Source organism: Chrysemys picta, chromosome 7 (genome assembly GCF_011386835.1).
Source record: "Chrysemys picta bellii isolate R12L10 chromosome 7, ASM1138683v2, whole genome shotgun sequence".
NCBI lineage: Eukaryota > Metazoa > Chordata > Testudines > Emydidae > Chrysemys > Chrysemys picta.
In genome coordinates this window covers 47,012,580-47,030,418 of record NC_088797.1, presented here as the reverse complement: position 1 = coordinate 47,030,418, position 17,839 = coordinate 47,012,580, and the positions used below count along the sequence as shown (strand labels likewise).

The following is a 17,839-nucleotide window of genomic DNA, read 5'->3' as shown; positions in this document are numbered from 1 at the left end:
TTATGCCCTCAGTCCATGTGCTTGGAAAACACAAGTCCAGGTATGTCTGGGTGGCCACTGCTGAGTCTCCAGGCAAGGTTGAGCAATTCCCCTGGTATGGACTTATGCAAGTGAGTCATTGAATTGTAGCTTCCTTGCTGGACAATGGTTGTTGATGGGTTGTTTCACACCCCGCCTGGGCACTGGTTACTTTCCTTGCTGTTGCCTCTGGGAAACTAATATCTGTCTGAATCCCCAACTTAATGTTTTAGTGACAACCAGACAACATAATTCTCATAACTTCATATGCATTAATGATATACATATATGGATAGAAAAAGGACTTTCAGCAGATCATAACTTTTCCCCGATACATTACAAGGCATGCTTTATATGTAAGATCACGATTATATAAAAATGAGGAATATGGGTGTTCCACGACACTCCCCCAAGGTATAGAATGTCAAACATTCCTGACAGATGTTTGTCTAATCGGCTCTTAAAACCCTCTAATGATGGAGATTCCACAACCTCCCTAGGCAATTTATTCCAGTGCTTAATTACCCTGACCATTAGGAAGTTTTTCTTAATGTCCAACCTAAATTTCCCTTGCTGCAATTTAAGCGCATTGCTTCTTGTCCTATCCTCAGTGGATAAGGAGAACATTTTATCACCCTCTGCTTTATAACAACCATTTATGCACTTGAAGATTTTTATCATGTCCCCTTTTACTCTTCTCTTCTCCAGACTAAACAAACCCAATTTTTCCAATCTTTCTTCATAGGTCATGTTATCTAGACCTTTAATCATTTTTGTTGCTCTCCTCTGGACTTTCTCCAATGTCTCCACATATTTCCTGAAATGTGGTGCCCAGAACTGGACACAATATTGCAGTTGAGGCCTCATCAGCATAGAGTAGAGCAGAAGAATTACTTCTTGTGTCCTGCTTACCACACTCCTGCTAATAAATCCAAGGAATGATGTTTGCTTTTTTTGCAACAGTCTTACACTGTTGTCTCATATTTATCTTGTAAGCAACGATGACCCACAGATCTCTTTCCGCAGCACTCCTTCCTAAGCAGTCCATTCCCATTTTGTATGTGTGCAACTGATTGTTCCTTCCTAAGTGGAGTACTTTGCATTCCTCTTTACTGAATTTCATCCTATTTACTTCAGACCATTTCTCCAGTTTTTCAAGATCATTTTGAATTTTAATCCTATCATCCAAAACACCTGCAACCCCTCTCAATTCGGTATTGTCCGCAAATTTTATTAGTGTACTCTCTATGGCATTAGCTAAATCTCTGATTAAGATATTGAAGAGAACCAGAACCAGAACCAGGACCAATCCCTGTGGGACCCCATATGATATGCCCTTCCAGCTTGACCGTGAACCACTGATAACTACTCTCTGGAAACAGTTTTCCAACCAATTATGCACCCACCTTATAGTAGCTCCATCTAGGTTGTATTTCCCTAGTTGTTTATGAGAAGGTCATGAGAGACAGTATCAAAAGGCTTATTAAAGTCAAGATATACAACATCTACTGCTTTCCTGCATCCACAAGGCTTGTTACCCTGTCAAAGAAAGCTATTAGCTTGGTTTGACACGATTTGTTCTTGACAAATCCATGCTCATTGTTACTTACCTTATTATTCTCTAGGCAATTGTACATTGATTGCTTACTTATTTGTGCCATTATCTTTCCAGGTACTGAAGTTACGGTGACTGGTCTGTCATTCCCCAGGTTGTCCTTATTTCCCTTTTTGTACATTGGCACTATATTTGCCCTTTTCAAGTCCTCTGAAATCGCTCCCATTTTCCATGATTTTTTGAAGATAATTGCTAATAGCTCAAATATCTCCTCAGTCAGCTCCTTGAGTATTCTAGGATGTATTTCATCAGACCCTGGCTACTTGAAGACATCTAACTCTAAGTAATTTTAACTTGTTCTTTGCCTATTTTAGCCTCTGATCCTACCCCATTTTCACTGGCGTTCACTATGTTAGAAGTCCAATCGCAAATACACTTTTTGGAGAAAACTGAAACACCAAAAAGTTACTGTTATTGTCTCCCCCCGCCACTGAGTAACAGGCCTATCCTGTCCTTGGTATTCCTCTTGCTCGTAATGTATTTGTAGAATGTTTTCTTGTTACCCTTTATGTCTCGAGCTAGTTTAATCTCATTTCATGCCTAGGCCTTTCTAATTTTATCCCTACATGCTTGTGCAGTTTATATTGTTCCTTTGTAATTTGACCTAGTTTCCACTTCTTGTAGGATTCCTTTTTGAGTTTCAGATAATTGAAGATCTCCTGGTTAAGCCAGTGTGGTCTCTTATGTGACAACTTCTCTCTGTCTGAAGCCATTGGAGGCCTTGCACAAGCTTATTTTCTAGCTGCACATCTGTCTTGCCCATTTCCGACTGCTGCTCTTGAACTCAGCAGTTTCTGACACTTCAGTTAATTGTTATAGAAACTGAATAGTTTTGTTTATTTTAAGTATCCAGATGTGCCATTCTCACACTAAACTTTTGGTGACAACTATTTTTTGTTCTATTCTCTTGAGGAGGACCATATCTTTGAGTGTTCTGACCAGACCAAAATAAGTATTTTAATAACTCCTATGGATAGAGGGAATCAAACAGCTGACTCAATATCAGGTCAGATTCCCTCCCTACATTCCTTAAAAGTATTCTTGAAGATGCCCAGCTAATTGGTGGCAGACACATTTGTTTAACTATAAGACTTAACTGATTTATGTAGGGTATTCCAATATTTCTACTTTTTTTAGTACTCTGGAGAGTCCCAAATATTAGTTGTTCTACCCCACAACTTCTTTGGAAGAATATTTTTTTCAAAATGAAACAAAAGGCAGAAAGAGCTCTGAAATCTGTTTTTTTCCTCAGCTTGGGACACATTTAAATCTGTCAAAATGTACAAGACAGTTGTGATCACAGTGGCACAAAATTCCTTTAGGCAAATGTTAAATATCTCTGTCCATGGATCCAGACATAATTTAATCAAAACTCAAAAGAATGATTTATCAGTGCTGCTTTTTTCAAATGAATTGCAGATGATAGCTTCATTTTATCCTATAATTAGAATTTTAAAAAGCTTTAGTCTGGAATCTTTAGTTTTCTCTCTAAGCAGTTTTCATCACTTGTTTTTGTTGTGCAGGAGTAAGATGACATCAATAAGAGTTAAGTGTCAAGGATTCCCAGTGGTACTAGACCTTTTCCTGCAACATTTTCTTCAGCATATGGTGTCTCAATGACTTTTCTTGATAAAGACATATACTAACTGCACTACTCAAATACAAGGCACTTGATGTGGTCATTTTCTGTTAATTTTCATCCTGGTATTACCAAAGACCACTTATGAGAAGGAAAAAATAGGACCTATTTCATATCATATTGAAACCTCTAGTACAGTGGTCCCCAAACTTTTGAGGGTAGTGCTTCCCTGGCCCCCTGGCCTCCCCTGAAGCCAGGGCCAGGAGCTGGGCTGCGGCTGGGGGGGAACATAGATGGGGTAAGGGGGCCGAGGCTGGGGCCACAGCTGCGGGTGGGTCTAGGGCTGGAGCCTCGCCAGGGGCCAAGGCTGGGGCGTGAGCAGAGCCACAGGCAGGCCTATGGCCAGGTGTAGCTCCGCTCCCATCCCTGGGCTGGGAATGGAGACGTGGCCAGACCCACAGCTGGGTTTGTCTCTGCTTCCTCCCCGGCCAGGGGCTGAGGGCAGGACCGGAGTGGCAGCTGAGCCCCCGGCCGGGCGCGGAGCCGCACCAAGATTGGGGAGGGGGTCAGACATGGTGCTGGGAACAGGTGACATGGCTGGGGGTGGGGTCAGAGCAGAACTGGGGACAGGGCTGGGTGGCGCTCCTGCCCCATCTTCCCTGGGGCTAGCCCAGCCTGCCATGACCCCCCAAATGCTCCTCTGCACCCTCTCAGGGGGGTGCACCCCACAATTTGGGGACCTCTGCTCTAGCAGCTGCCTATAACATACTGTACAGTCAAACTGGCCAGAAGAATGGATACCTGCAGACATATTTATATATTTATATCTAACTCAGAGTGAGGAAAACGAGTTATTGTGGTAATTCTAGCATCTCTCCAATCCGCTATGATCCTTCTTAGATCAGAAGGGAAAGAGAGTTTGATGATCTCAGCCAAGCACCTACACAAACAGCTGGGCTCCTTTCAAAACTGTCATACAACATGGCACAAATCAGCATTATCACTTTTTACAGAGTAACAACTTTAACTCTGCACAAGACCTGGACTACATTAGAAAACTTGTTTAAGACTAAGCTTTAGGACTGATCTGGACGTTTGTACAATGACTGCCCATGCTATGTCTACTGTTAGTCAATGCTCTGAGTCACCCACTTTCCTGAGAACTGCACTTCTCACACAAAAAACACCATACATTGATATTTTGATGTATGCATCACAAAACTGCCAGTTGCTGAATTCATCTATCAAAATTCCTCATGACAAGAGTGAGAGGAGGTAGTTCAGACATTTTTCACCAAGCTTTGTATTCTTTGAATTCACATTCTTCCACATGTGATGAAAAGCAAACAAGAGGTTGATATTGTCCTACCTGATCTGCTTGCCCTCTCGAACATCATACAAAGAAAAGAAGACATCTGTGTCCTCCCCAATAGTATTATAGGTGAAGCTCTTTAGACTGACGAAGAAGTGGTGGGGCACTGGCATACGGCAAGCTTCCCCATGACGCTGACGAATCGTATCCACCTGATTTTTAAAAATCAAAAACAAGTATTATTTTTTTCACAAATAAGGGGCACATAACTCACATGGCAGAGTCATAACTCAGTTCTTCCTTCTCCATGGAGTAGAAGTTTAGCCTCATGAATTAGGTGCTACATCAGAGACGTATGGCAGATGTGTTTTCAGTTTTTCTAGTTTTAACTTATATATTTGTTTTTCATTGCGGTGGATTTGGAAACAGAGAAAAGATGATGTGTGGTGTTACCAATCTGAAATCAATTTATCTAACCATCAAACAGACTACATCTATTCTGTTTCTCAGCCAGTGCTCCTGATTCCAGAAAATACAATTCTTCTTGTTGAGTCACACTGTTAGCAGGTATTAGAATTCTGAAAAAAAATGCTTCAGAAACTGCTTCTTGCTGACTTTTTATAATAGTTGCAGCTCATTAACCACCCTGGAGATGAGAGATGTGGAACTGGCTATGTGAGATTAGGGGGAAGGAGGGATTTGGGGTCTAAAATAGAGAAGTCTCTGTTAGGAAAGTCTAGGAACAATTTAGGGAGAAAGCTTAGGCTGGGGGTGGTGGTGGTGATCCTTTATTATTGATATTTGAGTAATCAAAAGAGCCAAATCCCAAGAAGGGTGTACATTTGGGCCTAATACCAGTTACATCATTTATACCAGTGGAAAGCACATGTAAAATACTACCATTCTGATTTGATAGTGTTTTATTTCTATTTTGCACTGGTGTAAATAAAAACACTATGTGCAGGTCAACAATGAATTTGAACCAATTCTGTTCAGAATGAGCTGGGAATGTATCTCCTTACAGGGACAATGTTAAGATTTTAGTTTTCAAATTTGCCCTATCTTTAAAGTTACAATCTAAATGTAAAAATTTTACAATAAATCAAGGTATAACAGGGTGCATTCACAACCTACAATACCGGTTAGAAGCCCCAGTCATTTAAAGCTGGAAATGTTGGGAAGTACCATTCCGATTCCAGAGATTCTGTGACCAAGCGGGAACTAGGTGACAGTAAGGCTAATTAAAAGGCAGCTTTTTAGGGGAAAGGGTGTGGGGATGGAGAGGAGAGAGACCTGTAGCTGTTACTTGTGGGTGACTCCATGGCAGAAGCCCTGTTAAGAGCAGCAGCTTGAGTTGAGGTAAAGGAGGCTTAGACATAGGCTGGAGAGGGACCCAGGGGAAGGATGAATGATCCTTTGAGATCTTTGGATGAAAGACTCTATATATGTATCAGTCAGTCAGCAATTTGCATTATTTCTTTACATTCAGATACATTATCACAGACTTCAAAGAAAAAAAGACATCATGGTAGGGTTCTGTAGCCATCTTACCTGTGTTGTGCTTTGCTGGACACTGTGCCTACTTGATAAATGCTGTGGAGGAAAAAAGAATAAAAATATAAATTATTATATGAGAAACATTTGTATTCACTTTATACAGCACTGGACCACTATTTTTAAAAATTAATTTTCAACCTAAAATTCTCCTGTCTGTACTCTCTTCTATGTATTCCTCTAATTGTTACTGTGTCCTTTATCATAAACATACTAGACATTTCTGAGATCACAGCAAACTGATTTTTCAGTTTATTTTCATAATTCAGAATGATTTTCTTTTATTTGTGTTATTCATTAAGACATACACCAATACCACTAGCTTTTTCTGACAAACCTTTTATACTTAACCGAGATAATTTAAGGGTGGTGTTGCCTTAACTTTGAATGTAAAAGGCTCTTACAGACTTGATAGCATTTAAAATTGTCTTTGTATTTAATTTAAAAAGGCCCTTTTTCATTTTCTTACATTGAGTACTTTAAGGTATCCAAATGCAGGAGTACCCTACTGTTATTAATCCCCATCTACTATGTGTTACCCTAAGGATAGATACAGTTGTTTAATCCTCCACAGAGATGGAAGCCTAGAAAGAAGGTGATTTTGTTTGATACTTTCCATGTTCAAATTTTGCACAGATCTGGACTGTGTGATACAAAATGAAATTCCAGTAAACATTTGAAGACATTTTCACTAATCTCAAATAGTCAACACCTGTACAAAAACATCTGTAGTAAGAGCAACATCTCAGGGGATGATCCTGTTTTTTCATGCTAAAGGGTAATATTATAATCAGAAAATGGACTGCAAGTCTCTAACTGTGCCTGTTTAATCTCCAGAGGAGAGATTTAAATATTAATCTAAATCTAAACTGAGGTTTCAGAGTTTTGTTTTTTTAATGTCTTGTTAATGATTTTGCCATGCCTCATTATGTACATTCATTTTAACTTTAGTATTTAAAAAATGAAATATCTTGTCAACATGATCAACAGAATAGCTTATGTCCTTCCCCCTCTCTTCTTACTCTATCCTTTTCAGACATGTCTAAGACTTTGTTGTTCTGACAAACCCGAACACACTACCTAGCAAAACCTGCATGATTTGTTGTCAAAATGGCAGCAGTTGCAGGAACAGAAATTCAACAAACCAAGAGCTTCAGCAACAGCATCTCCAAATCATAGCATTCTTATGAGTCTTGCAGTCAGAAAAAATGAATAAAAACAGAGGAAAAAGGCCATTTTATTTATGGGATTGAAAGATATTCTATACAAAAGAATAAACTCTACAAGAGACTGAAATTAAATAATACAATTGGAGGTCAATGAATTTGCATTTTAACAGTAGTGGGCCACTGTATTGATGATCTGATAGGACACAGCAATGACCTACAAAAAAGTGGAAATGAGTAAGCCACTGCTGCATGCCTCAGATGCACTAAGAGGCACAAGAGGTTAAATCCATAAAGGGATTTAGTCACATAAGTGTCTGCTGGTAAAGTCCCCTTAAACCTGCCACTGGGAACGTGCACAGCAATCTCAGACCTTTGCCCAGTTGGGATCCTCAATCCTCAAACTAGGCATTCTCTCTCCTATCTTGCTTGCAGGGCCTGATCTGGCAGGCATTCTCAGAGGTCGCCTAACAGATCAGATCCCACACAAAACCTATCTAGAGGAGGAGGTGGTGATAGTGATGTTGCTTCCACCTTGTAATGTTTGGCCCAATGGTGAGAGCACTCCCCATGGACATGGGAGACCTGGGCTCAAATCCCACCCCGCCCAGATAGTCTAGGCTGGGTCTCTCTCCAGCTCTCCTGTAGAAGCCACTCTACTTTGTATAAATAATTAAATATTTATTGGGTCAGAGAAAGAGCAAGAATGACTCTTTAACCCTGTAGCGAGGGCATTCACCCAATACGTGAGAGACCTAAGTTTGAGTCCCTCTTCCAATCCTGTCCCACAACACAGGAATGATTTACTACTGGGCTAAAAAGGGCAGCCCCACCACCTTCTTTTGCAAGAAAGGACTTAGGTGCCTAGCTGCAGGAGAAGGTTCATGTGAATCTCAAACAAAAATAGGCATTTCCCTCAGACCTGAACTTAGGTGCCTAACTTCCTTTGAGGGGCAGGGCTTAGGTCATACCAGGGCTTAGGTCTTCAGCATTTCATATTAGTTAGTTTAGACAGCTCCCCACTCAACTTGCTGGCATTTGTGGATCCCATTCTTAGGTACTTAACTCTCCGCAGGAGTTATACAGGGTACCTGGTTCAGTGTTATAAATTCCATTAGATGGCAGGATGACTAAAATTTAGGCACTGCAATACTTAGACTAAGTCCCATTTTAGGATCTAGCCCAAGGCCTTTTGTCTTCTTTAACCACCAGAGAATTGCAGCAATAGCCTACTAATGCACACCCACTCCTATTTCTGACTCATCATAGCTTACTGCTACATTATAATGACTAATAGGGCTATTAGAGTATGGCTTATTAATCTTATACTTCATTATTTTTGAACACCCTTCCTAAAGTTTTGTGGGGTTTTTTATGCAATGTATCCTTCAACCGTGAAAAATGATTGTTTCGATCCCCATGTTGAATATATTTATTGTTTGTTTATTTTTCTAACCCACTCTCTTTTAAAAAGTTGTTCTCTGAACTGTTTGCATCCTCTTCCCCTCCTCCCACTCCATCTCTACCCCCAGAAGGAGGGAACAGGTGTTCTCAGTGAGTTTCAATGATGAGGTCTCAATGTGCCTATAAAGAGTTTGGTGTACGACTATGAAATCATCAAAAAAGCCCAAACAGCACATTACATTTGCATTTGACTAACACTATTCCTACTTATACACTACAAATATCTCTCCCCTCCATTACCCTCACAGATCACCATAGTACACAGATGACCTGCAAAAAATGACATGAAATGGAAGATGTCTAGAATTTGCCTCAGGATACCCATATCTGAGTCTCACTTCTATAAAACATTTTTAATCTTATGTTGTGGCTGTGATGCCGGCAAAGATGAGTTTTTTTGCCTCCCTCAGGGCATCTACAAAGCCCCAGTCAGTAGTGTTCTAGGTGATGAGCATCCACACTGTCTATTTGCATGCAAAGTCAAAATGCTTCACATTGTGGGGAATTTTTAATGTATACAAGCCATTTTCATTTTTATTATATATTTATAAATATTTTTAAAAAGCTTAGAGAGGTTTCCAGTTCTGTATAACAGCTGTATAAAAGCTGCCAAGCTCAACTCTCTTTGAACTCCCTACGTATCTTGCTGTTTTGACATCAAATGCTATGTTCATTGCAAGTCTATTTCTAGTTTCTCTCCACTTCAAAACTCCCTTCAAAACTAGTGTATTTGTGAGAAATCCTAATATATTACTTAGCTTAATTTAAAAATAAAATAGTTCAATTTAAAGACAAACAGCTGAGACATGGAAGAAACATGATCAGTAGCTCTGTCTTCTGCCCATCTACAGTACTCACCCTGTAGGCATTTCAGAGTGATGCATAAATAAACGATCAATTAATCAAAACAAAGGCTAAACAAATGTGTAGAGGCTAGATTTAAACCCTTCTAAAGATCTGCAGATATCTCCAGAGATGTGTGTCCTGTTTATTTCTTTCCTGTGCCCATTTTTGCTAAATAACAGTGTCCCACTGTTACTTCTGTGCTGCTGGGCCTATACCACTGACCGATGTAGATTAAATCCAGCAGCAATTCCAACTACAAGCTGATTTACAGGAAGCCCTGTGGAACAGTTTCACAACTCAGAATACATTTCCCTTCAATGTTATACAGGTTAAAAACAATTTATATACCAACAAATACTATTCAGCTTATACCATTTAAAAAAAAAACATGCACATTTTCATATGGAAAGGGTAATTTGTTTTTCTTAAAAAACAACATCAATTTTAGATAAATTTTGTTCATGTTAAGCCACATTGTTCAGCTTCGTAATCAGTAACCTGATTCACAAGGCCTAAGACAAAGTGATTCTGACAAGAGAGGAGATGAAAAAGAAAAGTCATTTACCTGTACAATAACTGGAGCTTATCTTAGATGTGTGGTTCCCTATCTGTAGTCTATTAGAAGCGTGCATGTACTCCATGTGCCCAAGACTGGAAGATTTCTTCTAGTAGACTCCATTGGTCCACAGCTGCACTCTTTCTCCTCCTTGAGCGCTGAATTGAGGGCATAAGTGGCAGTGTGGACTGACTGCTTCTCTTGTTCCCTTTTTACTGCGAATAGCCATAGGCCAAGGCTCTGCAGTAGAAGGGAAGGAAGGTGGATAGTGGAATACAGATAGGGACCATGCATCTCAAAGAACTCTAGTTATTGTACAAGGTAAGTAACCTTTCTTCTTCAAGTGATGGTCCTTATGTGTATCCACTCATGGTGATTCACAAACAGTATTCATTGATGAGGGTAGGTTGGTTTGCATCTGCTCTGCATCAGTTGGAGGACTGCTCTGCTGAAGGATGCATCTACTGTAGAAGATCATGCAAGAGAATAATGGTTCACAAAGGTGTGAACAGAACTGCTCAACAGATCTCCAGAAGAGAGATATCTTGAAGTAAAGCAACGGATGCAGCCTGGGCTCTGGTCAAGTGGGCCTTCGTATCTTGTGGGAGATGGGCTGCCATTAACTCATAACAAAGGATGGTGCAACCCAAAATACATGTGGAAAGTCTCTGTGAAGAGATTGCTTGCCCTCTCATATGTACCATATAAGAGAAAACAGTTCAGGAGATTTCCTGAAGGGTTTTGTCTTCTGTAGATAGAATGACAAGGGTCATCATGCATCCAGAGAGTGTAGTTTCTTGTCCTCTCTGGTGGCATGTAGTTTTGGATAGAAGACAGGTAAATGGACGACCTGCTTTAGATAAAATTACTTTGTGGATGAATTTGGGGGGTAACCTCAGGGAAATTTTGTCCTTATGGAAGACAGTATAAGCTGGTACAGCCACAAAAGCTCCCAGTTCACCTACTCTTCTGGCTCAGGTGATTGCAATTAGCAAGGCAACCTTCACAGATAGATGAAATAAGAAACACAGGGCTAAGAGTTGAAATGGAGCTTTCATTAACACTTACAGGTCTTGGTGGACATACCATATCAGGGAAGGTTTCAGTATCAGGGGAAAGATTCTGTCCCTTCAGAAACAGTATTGTAGTAGGATGGGCAAAGACTGAATGGCTGTCCACCAGAGGGTGAAAGGCACTAATAGTTGCCAAGCATACCCACAAGGAGCTGAGAGATAGTCCTGACATGTTTAGAAGCAAGAGGTAATCCAGAATAGTAGAGATATCAGCATCTTCTGGGGGGTGATATTGGACAACAATGGCACCACACAGAAAATCTTTTCCATTTTGCTGTGTAATATTTCCTTGTGGAATCTTTTCTACTACTGCTAAGGATGGGTTGTACTGACTCTAACCATGACTTTTCTAGGTCTGTCATCCATCCAAATATCATACTGCTATATGGAAGGATTCCGAGGTCTGGTCTACACATCCACATCCCTGAATACCGTAGCCATGCTGACATAATCCCTAGGCACAGCTAGGTCAATGGAAAAATGCTTCCATTAAACTTGCTAACGTCACTCAGGGAGGTGGTGTTCCTATAGCAAAGGGAAAAAACCTCCGCTGCTGTAGACTGCATCTACATAATGGAGTTATGCCAGCATAGCTACGTTAACGTAACTATGCCACTATAGTCCCTGTAGATTTGACATGGCCTGAGTTGGAGTGTTTCATCTTGCCTTTGTCCTGAGCCAGTATGTCGGAGAGGAGCTGAATATGGATGCACAAGCACAAGGACTCAGGAACCAGAACTGCCTGGGCCACCCCTAGTTGCAATCTGGATCACCAGCGCTCTATCGTTTTTGATCTTCCTCAGAGCGTGAGTAAAGGTGGGATGGGTGAAAAAGGATACATCAGTTGTCCTAACTACTGAACTAGAAATGTGTCCCATCTGGAGTCATGGCCTGGAGCTACTCTGGAGCAGTAGGTTGGATATTTCTTGTTCTCTTGAGATGCAAAGAGATCCCCAAATGGGAATCTTCACTGATGTAAACTGCTCTTTGTATCGCCAAGTTGTGTAGTTCCCATTAGTGATGTCTGGAGAAGTATCTGCTGAAAGGTGCATGGCTAACAGGGTGATCTGGTGGTGAATGAACCAGTTCCAGAGAGTGACTATTTCTATGAAAAGAGAGGTTGACCTTTGCTCCCCCTTGTTAGTTCATATAATAAACTGTTGTCATGTTGTCTGATATGTCTTGAACATGCAAAGTCTGGATAAATAGTAGGAATTGTTTGCAGGCTTTGTGTACTGCATGCAGCTCCAGAAGGTTTATGTGCAATTGGAATTTTTGGTGAGTCCAGATATCCTGCACTACGTGTTCATCCAGAATGGCTCCCACCCTAGCAGGGTGGCATCTGTAATCAGTCTTTCTGTGGGTAGTGGAGGGATGAAGGGAACACCTATGCATACTATCTTCCTGTTCTCGCACCACGAGAGAGAAGCCAGAGCTCTGTGGGAGAGCGGCATCAGTTTGTGCAGACTGTGCTTGCTTAAATGCTCCGTAACCAAGCTTCTAGACATAGATGGCAAACTCTCACAAAAGGTGTCACATAGGTACACTTGGCCATGTGACCTAGGAGTAGCAGACATGATCAAACTGTCATCTGGGGGCTCAGCTGTAGCTGAGTGAGATCCCTGAAAACTTGGAATATATCCTCAAGTAGGTATGCTTTGGCATTCATTGAGTCTAGGGTCATCCCAATAAAGTCTGTAGTCTGTGTGGGAACTAAAATGGGCTTTTCTACATTTACTTGGAGCCTTCAGAAGAGTTAGAGATTCAGGACGGACAGAGTTGTTGCCCATTCTTCTTTATATGAATTCTCCCGTGATCAGTCATTGAAGAAGGGGAACACTGACAAGCCATGACAGTATCAATAGTACCTTCATATATAGTCTCACTACCACTGAAAGGCCTAAGAGGAGCACTCTCTGTTGATAATGATCTAGGCCCATGGTGAATCAGAGGAATCTCCTGCGTACAGGGTGGATGTCTATGTGGAAATAAGTGTTCTTTAAATTGAGAGCTGTGAACTAATTTTTCTTGTCCAGTGAAGGGATTCCAGAAGCTAGGGTGATCATTCTGAACTGCAGATGGTAGATAAAGATATTCAGCTGTTTGAGATTTGGTATAGGCCTCCAGTCTCCTTTCTTCTTGGAGATGAGGAAATATCTTGAATAAAATCCTTTTTGTCTGTGCTGAGAAGTTACTGGTTTTAAAGCTCCCAAATGGAATAGGGAGTCTAATTCCTTGTCTGAGCAACCTCTCATGAGAAGGGTCTCTGGAGAGGGATGGGGAAGTGTTTTCTCGGGCTTGCGGGAAGGGAGAGGAATTATACTGTATAACCAGAGGAAATTATCTCCAGAACCAATCTGTCTGATGTTGGGAGGTGCCAAGCCTTGGAAAAATGAGCTAGGTGCTCATGAGATCCCAGCACCTCTACTGGGGCTGACCCCTGGTGTTGACAGGATAGTGAAGATCTCCCACTGATACTGGACCTGTGAGAGGAAAAAGGGGCTTTTATGTTGATGAGTGGTGCCATTGCTATGGGAGGTCTTATGCTTCAGATGATCGATGGTACTGGTGTGTGGCCAACTGACGTACTTCCTGACAGTACTGGTGATTCCGGATCCATGTAGACAGCAATGTCCTCCACGGCAGCATATATAACCCCTGAAACAAGAGTGGACCAGGCTTCTTTCCCTCAGCAGCACCAATGGTGCTGCCTTTACTGCTGTTCTATTTAGTACTGACGACTCCTTCTCTCTCCACATTGGTTCCAATGGTGTAGGAGGCCTTGCCTTCACATTGGTACCAACAGTGTCCACTGCCTTCTTTCTCTCACTGATACCAAGGATGGCCCTGATTCTTTAGCTAAGGCCAGTTTTGAGATGCTCTTGCCTTTTGTTACCGGGAAACCAGCACCGTGCTCATTGTAAATTCCTGACACTCCCATACCAGGGCATGGAGTATCACCCAGTTTAGACAGTTTTGGATGAGGACTTGGAGGGGTTCTCTCACATGTCTTGTGAGAGTGCTTGCTCTTACCCTCCTCATGCCTTTGTTTGGCTCTGCTCCAGTGATCCCTGGAGTCAGAGCTCACTATGCTCTGAGGAGTACTTGTGGCATCTTAGAGACTAACAAATTTATTTGAGCATAAGCTTTCGTGGGCTACAGCCCACTTCATCGGATGCATGTAGTGGAAAATACAGTAGGAAGATATATATATACACAGAGAACATGAAACAATGGGTGTTACCATACACACTATACGGTGTATGGTAACAACCATTGTTTCATGTTCTCTCTTTGTGTGTGTATATCTATATCTATCTAGGTTTCAGAGTAGCAGCCGTGTTAGTCTGTATCCGCAAAAAGAACAGGAGTACTTGTGGCACCTTAGAGACTAACAAATTTATTAGAGCATAAGCTTTCGTGGACTACAGCCCACTTCTTCGGATGCATATAGAGTGGAATAAATATTGAGGAGATATATATATATATACACACATACAGAGAGCATAAACAGGTGGGAGTTGTCTTACCAATTCTGAGAGACCAATTAAGTAAGAGAAAAAAAACTTTTGAACTGATAATCAAGGTAGCCCAGTACAGACAGTTTGATAAGAAGTGTGAGAATACTTACGAGGGGAGATAGATTCAATGTTTGTAATGGCTCAGCCATTCCCAGTCCTTATTCAATCCTTTGTTGATTGTGTCTAGTTTGCATATCAATTCCAGCTCAGCAGTCTCTCGTTGGAGTCTGTTTTTAAAGTTTTTCTGTTGTAATATAGCCACCCGCAGGTCTGTCATTGAATGACCAGACAGGTTAAAGTGTTCTCCCACTGGTTTTTGAGTATTATGATTCCTGATGTCAGATTTGTGTCCATTAATTCTTGTGTAGAGACTGTCCGGTTTGGCCAATGTACATGGCAGAGGGGCATTGCTGGCACATGATGGCATATATCACATTGGTAGATGTGCAGGTGAACGAGCCCCTGATGGTATGGCTGATGTGATTAGGTCCTATGATGATGTCACTTGAATAGATATGTGGACAGAGTTGGCATTGGGCTTTGTTACAAGGATAGGTTCCTGGGTCAGTGGTTTTGTTCAGTGATGTGTGGTTGCTGGTGAGTATTTGCTTTAGGTTGGGGGGTTGTCTGTAAGCGAGAACAGGTCTGTCTCCCAAGATCTGTGAGAGTAAAGGATCATCTTTCAGGATAGGTTGTAGATCTCTGATGATGCGCTGGAGAGGTTTTAGTTGGGGGCTGAAGGTGACAGCTAGTGGTGTTCTGTTATTTTCTTTGTTGGGCCTGTCTTGTAGGAGGTGACTTCTGGGTACTTGTCTGGCTTTGTCAATCTGTTTTTTCACTTCAGCAGGTGGGTACTGTAGTTTTAAGAATGCTTGATAGAGATCTTGTAGGTGCTTGTCTCTATCTGAGGGATTGGAGCAAATGCGGTTATATCTTAGAGCTTGGATGTAGACAATGGATCGTGTGGTGTGTCCTGGATGGAAGCTGGAGGCATGTAGGTAAGTGTAGCGGTCAGTAGGTTTCCGGTATAGGGTGGTATTGATGTGACCATCGCTTATTAGCACAGTAGTGTCCAGGAAATGGACCGCTTGTGTGGATTGATCTAGGCTGAGGTTGATGGTGGGATGGAAATTATTGAAATCATGGTGAAATTCCTCAAGGGCTTCTTTTCCATGAGTCCAGATGATGAAGATGTCATCAATGTAGCGCAAGTAGAGTAGGGGCGTTAGGGGACGAGAGCTAAGGAAGCGTTGTTCTAAGTCAGCCATAAAAATGTTGGCATATTGTGGGGCCATGCGGGTACCCATAGCAGTGCCGCTGACTTGAAGGTATATATTGTCCCCAAATGTGAAATAGTTGTGGGTGAGGACAAAATCACAAAGTTCAGCCACCAGGTTAGCTGTGACATTATCGGGGATACTGTTCCTGATAACTTGTAGTCCATCTTTGTGTGGAATATTGGTGTAGAGGGCTTCTACGTCCATAGTGGCCAGGATGGTGTTTCTGGAAGATCACCAATGGATTGTAGTTTCCTCAGGAAGTCAGTGGTGTCTCGAAGATAGCTGGGAGTGCTGGTAGCGTAGGGTCTGAGGAGAGAGTCCACATAACCAGACAAGCCTGATGTTAGGGTGCCAATGCCTGAGATGATGGGGCATCCAGGATTTCCAGGTTTATGGATCTTGGGTAGCAAATAGAATACCCCTGGTCGGGGTTCTAGGCATGTGTCTATACAGATTTGTTCCTGTGCTTTGTCAGGGAGTTTTTTTAGAAGATGGTGTAGTTTCTTTAGGTAATCCTCAGTGGGATCAGAGGATAATGGCCTGTAGAATGTGGTGTTAGAGAGCTGTCTAGCAGCCTCTTGGTCACATTCCAATTTATTCATGATGACGACAGCACCTCCTTTGTCAGCCTTTTTGATTATGATGTCAGGGTTGTTTCTCAGGCTGTAGATGGCGTTGTGTTCAGCATTGCTGAGTTATGTGGCAAGTGATGTTGCTTTTCCACAATTTCAGCCTTTGCACGTTGACGGAAGCAATCTATGTAGAAATCCAGTCTGTTGTTTCGACCGTCCGGAGGAGTCCACGCAGAATCCTTTTTTTTGTAGTGCCGGTAGGGGGGATTCTGTGGGATAGTATGCTGTTCAAAGGTATGTTGGAAATAGTCTTTGAGTCGGAGATGTCGAAAGTAGGATTCTAGGTCACCACAGAACTGTATCATATTCATGGGTCTGGAGGGACAAAAGGAGAGGCCCCGAGATAGGACAGACTCTTCTGCTGGGCTAAGAGCATAGCTGGAAAGATTAACAATATTGCTGGGTGGGTTAAGGGAACTACTGTTGTGGCTGCTTGTGGCATGTAGCAGTTTAGATAGTTTAGTGTCCTTTTTCCTTTGTAGAGAGGCAAAGTTTGTCTTGTAAATAGCTTGTCTAGTTTTTGTAAAGTCTATCCATGAGGAAGTTTGTGTGGAAGGTTGGTTTCTTATGAGAGTATCCAGTTCTGAGAGCTCATTCTTAATCTTTCCCTGTTTGCTGTATAGGATGCTGATCAGGTGGTTTCGCAGTTTCTTTGAGAGTGTGTGACACAGTCTCTCAGCATAGTCTGTGTGATATGTAGATTGTAATGGATTTTTTACCTTTAGTCCTTTTGGTATGATGTCCATCTGCTTGCATTTGGAAAGGAAGATGATGTCTGTCTGTATCTGTACGAGTTTTTTCATGAGGTTGATGGATTTCCACTCCATACGGCTAAATGCAGTGCCTTGCATAATGACAGGTTTCAGAGTAGCAGCCGTGTTAGTCTGTATCCGCAAAAAGAACAGGAGTACTTGTGGCACCTTAGGCCTAGTCTTCACTTACCGGCTGGTCCGGAGGCACGCAATCGATGTTCTGTGATCGATTTATCGCGTCTGGTTAAGACGCGATAAATCGATCCCGGATCGATCCCGGAAGTGCCCACAATCGGCGCCGGTACTCCAGCTCTCCGAGAGGAGTACGCAGCGTCGACGGGGGGAGACTTCCGGCCGCGTCTGGACCCCGGTAAGTCCGGACTAAGGTACTTCGAATTCAGCTACGTTATTAACGTAGCTGAATTTGCGTACCTGAGTCCGAAGTCCGGACTAAGTGGGGACCAGCCCTCA

The 17,839-nt window shown here is 42.0% G+C and overlaps 1 protein-coding gene across 14 annotated transcripts in view; it reads right to left on the bottom strand.

The window, feature by feature from the left end:
• The window catches only part of DOCK3 (dedicator of cytokinesis 3), a 642,920-nt gene that overhangs the window by 289,741 nt on the left and 335,340 nt on the right, over positions 1-17,839 (bottom strand). For all 14 annotated transcript variants that reach the window (XM_065551338.1, XM_065551344.1, XM_065551339.1 and 11 more), the window contains exons 8-9: positions 6,076-6,117; positions 4,582-4,736 (exon numbers count right to left, since the gene is read on the bottom strand). In XM_065551338.1, coding sequence (XP_065407410.1) covers positions 4,582-4,736; positions 6,076-6,117 — 197 coding nt within the window. The remainder of the gene's footprint in view (positions 1-4,581; positions 4,737-6,075; positions 6,118-17,839) is intronic.